General features: G+C 36.7%; 2 protein-coding genes across 2 annotated transcripts in view; both read left to right on the top strand.

Annotated features, from left to right (window-relative positions):
• On the top strand, positions 1,608-4,683 carry LOC104710072 (mitogen-activated protein kinase 17). The gene is made up of 10 exons (XM_010426611.2): positions 1,608-1,768; positions 2,032-2,456; positions 2,601-2,728; positions 2,900-2,959; positions 3,042-3,191; positions 3,333-3,488; positions 3,588-3,725; positions 3,844-3,923; positions 4,011-4,118; positions 4,205-4,683. Exons 2-10 carry the CDS (start codon positions 2,051-2,053, stop codon positions 4,440-4,442), a joined length of 1,464 nt encoding a protein of 487 aa, XP_010424913.1. The 5' UTR covers positions 1,608-1,768; positions 2,032-2,050; the 3' UTR covers positions 4,443-4,683.
• The window catches only part of LOC104714868 (ATP-dependent DNA helicase homolog RECG, chloroplastic), a 12,111-nt gene continuing 11,082 nt past the window's right edge, over positions 5,079-6,107 (top strand). Inside the window, exons 1-4 of the mRNA XM_010432340.2 lie at positions 5,079-5,402; positions 5,504-5,574; positions 5,679-5,814; positions 5,912-6,102. Of these exons, the coding sequence (XP_010430642.1) occupies positions 5,361-5,402; positions 5,504-5,574; positions 5,679-5,814; positions 5,912-6,102 (440 nt within the window). The 5' untranslated portion in view covers positions 5,079-5,360. The remainder of the gene's footprint in view (positions 5,403-5,503; positions 5,575-5,678; positions 5,815-5,911; positions 6,103-6,107) is intronic.

The following is a 6,107-nucleotide window of genomic DNA, read 5'->3' as shown; positions in this document are numbered from 1 at the left end:
GTAAAGTATCCTGACTTAAAGGTTGTAGTGTTTGCAGAAGACACCACATCGGTCCAAAGAGAATATATATATATATATATATATATCTTTATAGCTCCTCAGCCTAATTGCCTCAAAATTAAGTATGACACTTATTTTAATTCTCAAATACAAAACGTCTATGTATTAATAATAAAAGTTTCTTTGTCAATATCATGGTTTTTACTTTCCGTACGCTATCTTCTGTCAAATTAGGAAATTTTGATGACAGCTTTTCATTTTACAAATGATCACTTTCAAGTCAGGTCAACTGATTAGTGAATGTAAGTTGATTTTGCAAAACAATTGTTTTCTCATTTATTTTAATTAAATGATGAAAGCTATAATAGTAAAGATATTACTTTTGGCAGAATTAATAATCTCCATATAACGTTGACTTTAGAGGTACTGAATAAAACAACAGAAATATAATACTCCAATATCGGATTATTTTATTCAAAAAGGAAATTAAAAAACGGCTTGTGAAATGCAATTTTACTATATTTTGTAAAAGAAAATGGCGCATTCCATACAGTAAACGCAATTTTAACTATACCTTTCTATTTATACACGAAAAGAAACTCTCTACTATCATATCATGCTGACTTGCTGAGTATGGAGAGATACTATACGAGTCTACCTACGATCACATAGTTCGATCATATACGTAAGATTCAAGATGGGATTTCAGATATGATATTGGTTCTTCAGTTCCGGATTGGCTCCCAAACTGTGAAAACCATCTATGCAGACAGAACTCAGAGATGGATGTGACGAATTTACTCATTAGACGAATGTTTGTTCTACCTTAGAAAAAGATTTTTCGTATCTCACATGTGAGCAAATATCGGGTTGTTTTCTTTACATTTACTTAAAGAAAAAAGTAATAACTACCGCAAGTGTATACGTAGTTGTTACGTGGAAAGTTGACGACCGTGATTATATTATAGAAACAGTATTGTAAACGGTGACGGCCCACTAGAGTAATGAAGGGACAAAGCCAGCAAAACAAAACGCATTATACCACAACTTGAGCACACACCGTCACAAAAACGCACCGTTTACAAGGATGGATGGATGGTCAACAATGGTGGGAGACTCGATTGGAAACCTCTGCACAACAAAGAGACTTTATCCCTAGAGAGTTTCTTTATAAAAACGAAGTCGTATCAAGAAGGTACGAAGATGAAAAAGACAGAAGGGCAACAACGAGAATATACACATATCTTAAGGACCATAACTGAGAATATACACATATCTTATCTGGTGTTTATGAATTATTCCGTGAAATTTGGGCACTCGAAGATAAGATAAGGTAAGGTATATGGGCTCACATTTTTAGGTATTTCTTTAATCTCCCTTTCCTTCTCTATTCTTTATAATTCCATTATTTTAAAATTATTACAGTGATTAAAAAAAAAACTCATTATTTCTGATTTATAATCCCCTGTCAGATTATTTCAGCAAAAAAAGAGTCCTTTTCAGGATTTCTTTTTTGTCTTATCCAACTTTTATTTATTTATTTTATTTGAGGCAACTTGTTTAACTATTATTTTTAATCCATAATTAAAAGGTGTTTAATTTAAGAGAGTAATCGGCGAAAACTGAAATGAGCTGTTTTGTCTTGAAGCGGATTTATATATAAAAAGCGTGTGTACCCGTTGCTTTTTTTTTATAATTTCAGACCATAATCGTTTGCTGCAGCTTCGTGGAAAATTATTCTCTTTCTTCCAAGATAATAATCTTAAAGGTTTGTCCTTTTTTTTTTCTTTTCATTTCCTTTTCTGGGTAAAATTAGGGTTCTTCCTTGTTGTGAAATATAGCAATTGATCTAGGACTAGGTATTGTGTTACTCAGGATCTGATATTTCTGGGTTTGTCCTCTGGTTTTGATCTAATGATTAAAGTTTGTAAATTGGATCTAGGGATTTAGCTGAAAGCCTGAAATAACGTTTTTTAAAAAAAAACTTTTGTTTGTTCTAAAGAAGATTTTTTAAAATGTTGTTGGGAGCAGTGAAATAAGATCAATAACTATGTTGGAGAAAGAGTTTTTCACGGAGTATGGTGAAGCAAGCCAATATCAGATCCAAGAAGTTGTGGGCAAAGGAAGCTACGGAGTTGTTGCTTCTGCGGAATGTCCTCACACGGGAGGCAAAGTTGCCATCAAGAAGATGACCAATGTCTTTGAACATGTCTCAGACGCTATCCGTATCCTCAGAGAGATCAAGCTTCTCAGGCTTCTTCGTCATCCTGATATCGTCGAGATCAAACATATCATGCTCCCTCCTTGCCGCAAGGAATTCAAAGATATCTATGTTGTTTTTGAGTTGATGGAGTCTGATCTTCACCACGTTCTTAAGGTAAATGACGACCTCACTCCTCAGCATCATCAATTCTTCTTGTACCAACTTCTTCGTGGCTTAAAATTCATGCACTCAGGTAAGGTTTCTTTGTTCCCTCTCTCTCTCTCTTTTCACTGTGTTCTCTCTTTTTTTTTTACATTTTCATCTGAAATTTTTGTGGTTATACTTTGGATCATAATCTTCTGCTGGCTCCCTTTGTTGTTTTTTGTGACTTATATAGCGCATGTGTTCCATAGAGATTTGAAGCCTAAGAACATCCTCGCTAATGCTGATTGCAAAATCAAGATCTGTGATTTAGGACTTGCTCGTGTCTCCTTCACTGATTCCCCTTCTGCTGTTTTCTGGACTGTATGTGTATCTTTCTATCTCTTTCAGAGTTAGTTAGTTCCAATTCATATGTTCTTGAAATATGCTAAATATACTAAGTTTGAGTTTTTTGTTCTGTAACTGAGAGGTATGTGTGTTGTTGTAACGCAATACTTTCGCTAAGTAACCAATCTTGTCATTTGCTTTTGTAAGGACTACGTTGCTACAAGATGGTACCGTGCGCCAGAGCTCTGTGGTTCCTTCTACTCTAACGTAAAATTCTGAAATCCTTATCTCTTGTTGCGTTTACATATAATGTGATGTGTGAGCTTATGGAATTGGTATGTTTGTGCAGTACACTCCGGCGATTGACATGTGGAGCGTTGGCTGCATATTTGCCGAGATGCTAACTGGAAAACCCTTGTTTCCTGGCAAAAACGTGGTGCACCAGCTAGAACTCGTCACTGATCTGCTTGGAACGCCGTCGCCGATAACTCTATCCAGGGTTTGTTTTGTTTTTATTTTTCCCGGAAGCTAACTAAAGTCCCAATACAGAGGCTTCTCTCTCCCAGATAGACTTGCTTTGGATGCAAGTGTGTTTTTTTTAGCTTTGTGTGTCATCAAGTTGTTTGTAATGAATCTGTAGATTCGGAATGAGAAGGCTAGAAAGTATTTGGGTAACATGAGGAGAAAGGATCCTGTTCCTTTCACCCATAAATTCCCCAATATCGATCCTGTGGCGCTGAAGTTGCTTCAGCGTTTGATCGCCTTTGACCCAAAGGACCGTCCCTCTGCAGAAGAGGTAACCAGGAAAACACACTGAAATGTTTTTTTTTTTTTTTTTCTCGTGCACTTTTTACATTCATTTTCATGATTCTCTTTTGGTTTCTTCTTTCCTCAGGCATTGGCTGATCCGTATTTTCAAGGATTGGCAAATGTAGACTACGAACCCTCGAGGCAACCTATCTCGAAACTCGAGTTTGAGTTCGAAAGGAGGAAATTGACTCGGGATGATGTGAGGGAGCTCATGTACCGAGAGGTAAATAAAAAATAACCGTCAAGGATATATATATGCTTAAGAGACTGAAGAAAAATTATTTGAGTTTTAGGAATCTCTCAAAACTCTTTTTTGTTCTCTTTGTGTTTGTATGAGACAGATTTTGGAGTATCATCCACAGATGTTGCAAGAGTATTTACAAGGAGAAGAGAACGTCAACTCTCATTTTTTATACCCGAGGTTTGACCCAATTTCTTAATAAATAAGCTTGGCTCTTCATAGAAAAGAAATTGTGTCTGATCTTTGTAAATCATTCTTGACGTCCAGCGGGGTTGATCAGTTCAAACAAGAGTTTGCCCGACTCGCAGAACACGAAGACGATGAAGAGGAGCATAACTCTCCACCACATCAGAGAAAGTACACGTCACTCCCTAGGTTAGTTGTTAGTTACTTCTTGAAACTGAACAACTAGGAGTTTAAGCGAATCAGGCTATTTATAACCTGTTTGGGGTTGGTTGCAGAGAACGGGTGTGCTCATCAGAAGACGAAGGTTCTGATTCGGTTCATACCCAAACGTCTTCGTCATTAGTGGTGGTTACACCTCCACAGACTCCAAACACAGCAACTGGGTTATCGTCACAGAAGACAACAAAAGTAGACAAAGCAGGAGCAACTCCGGTAAAACGGTCTGCATGTCTAATGAGGAGTGATAGTATCTGTGCATCCAGATGTGTGGGTGTCTCCTCTGCAGTGTCTTAGTAAAAAAAAAAAAAAAATTGATACTCAAGTTGTTTAGCAGCAAACCATTGATTGTGTTCTGCCTATTCTGTATGATGATGTTGTCTCTCTGAGTTTTCATGTAACTCTCTTCTTCTTCTTCTTCTTCGTCTTCATTGCTCTCTAGCAGTCTCTCTTGTTCTCTGTTATATTGGAATCTCTCTATGTAATGGTTTCTCTTGGAACTTGAAAATTCACCATATTTGTTTACCCTTTAGAACCATATTTTTATTACAGTCCACCTATTCTGTCATCTGCTTATAACCAGTTCTTAGATAAAGAATCAAAATCTAATCTATTCAAAATCTGTTACATATCTTATACACTTAAAAGTTAATCTAGGTTAAACTAGAATACTCCAAATCAACAATGGTCTTGCAATTTCCAACTCACTGGAATTAGTTAAAGAATCCAACAAGTGTGGATAAGAGAAAATGCTAGTATAATTTTCATAAGACATGATTACGAGTCTTCTTCATAATTATCCCATTTATATTAACAATTTCCAAACTTGATTATGAGTTTTGATGAATCAATCAGAATAAACCATAAAATTGGCCATACATGATGGAAGACTCAAGTTATAACTTAGTTGTTAAATACAATACAGTAAGCAATCTAATTGAAGATTTAAGACAAAATTAAACCCTCTAGTCCCTTCTTCCCCACTCTATTTCTCTCAAAAGGCTCGAAGCTGTCCAAAGACTCCAACTTTAACTCGATTCGTGCTCAGGAACTTAGGAATTTGAAGTCCTTTTTTTCCAGCGAAGTCGAGCCATAATACCCAATTCTAATCCTTTGTTTGCTCAATCCAAATTTATCGCTCGATTTTGATTTGTCTGTAATTAGCCTCACAAACCCTTTCGGAAATCATTTAGGAAAGCCATGTTTTGATCTACAATGGCGGCAGTGACTTTATCCATGGTGCAACCCTGTGGCATGGTACTCTCTCGCTCGCTCTTGTATTTAGGATTGTGCTTCTTAGGAGAACGTATCTCTCAATGTCTTTATTTTTTAATTTTTTTTTGGAAAATTGTCTTCAGTGTTGTGCTGGTAGAAGATTGCGTAGTGTGATTGTAATCCAAGCTCAGAGAGGAAACTGGAATCGAATGAGGTACTCTCCTCTCTCTCTCTCTTGTCACACTAACTCATCATTTTCTCTTGAGTTTATTTCTCTTCCTTTTGTTGTTCTTCTGAATCAAGCTGGTGGTTCTGTAGGTTGAGTGAGTTCTTCTTCTCCAAAGTTTGGAACATATCTTATCGTTCAAAGCATAAATTTTCTGACAATATTCTCGAACAAGTTGAGAAGTATGCCACTGCTCGGCTCGAAAACCAGTCCAAGCTGATTACCAAGGTTCAAATCCAAGTTTTGTTCGTTTCTTTATTGGTGTGTTCATTCATGTCTCTCTATGCGTTTCAGATTGTTGTGGTTTACTTACCCTGTTGCGCAGGTTGCAGCTTTGATGGAGTATGATAATGTTGATGATTTTATTGATAAGAAATCTGATGACCAAGTTAAGAAAGATCTTGTATTGGCGTGTAAGAGATTCCCTTCTATCATCCTTGGTGATTCTCGTCCGGTGGAATTATACGGCTATACCAAATCGTCTGATGAACCAAGGGGTATTCTTCCCACTCCTATGCATG

The sequence above is a fragment of the Camelina sativa genome, chromosome 9 (genome assembly GCF_000633955.1).
Source record: "Camelina sativa cultivar DH55 chromosome 9, Cs, whole genome shotgun sequence".
Lineage (NCBI taxonomy): Eukaryota > Viridiplantae > Streptophyta > Magnoliopsida > Brassicales > Brassicaceae > Camelina > Camelina sativa.
Note: the sequence above shows the minus strand (reverse complement) of the source record. Positions and strands in the feature narration are given on the sequence as shown.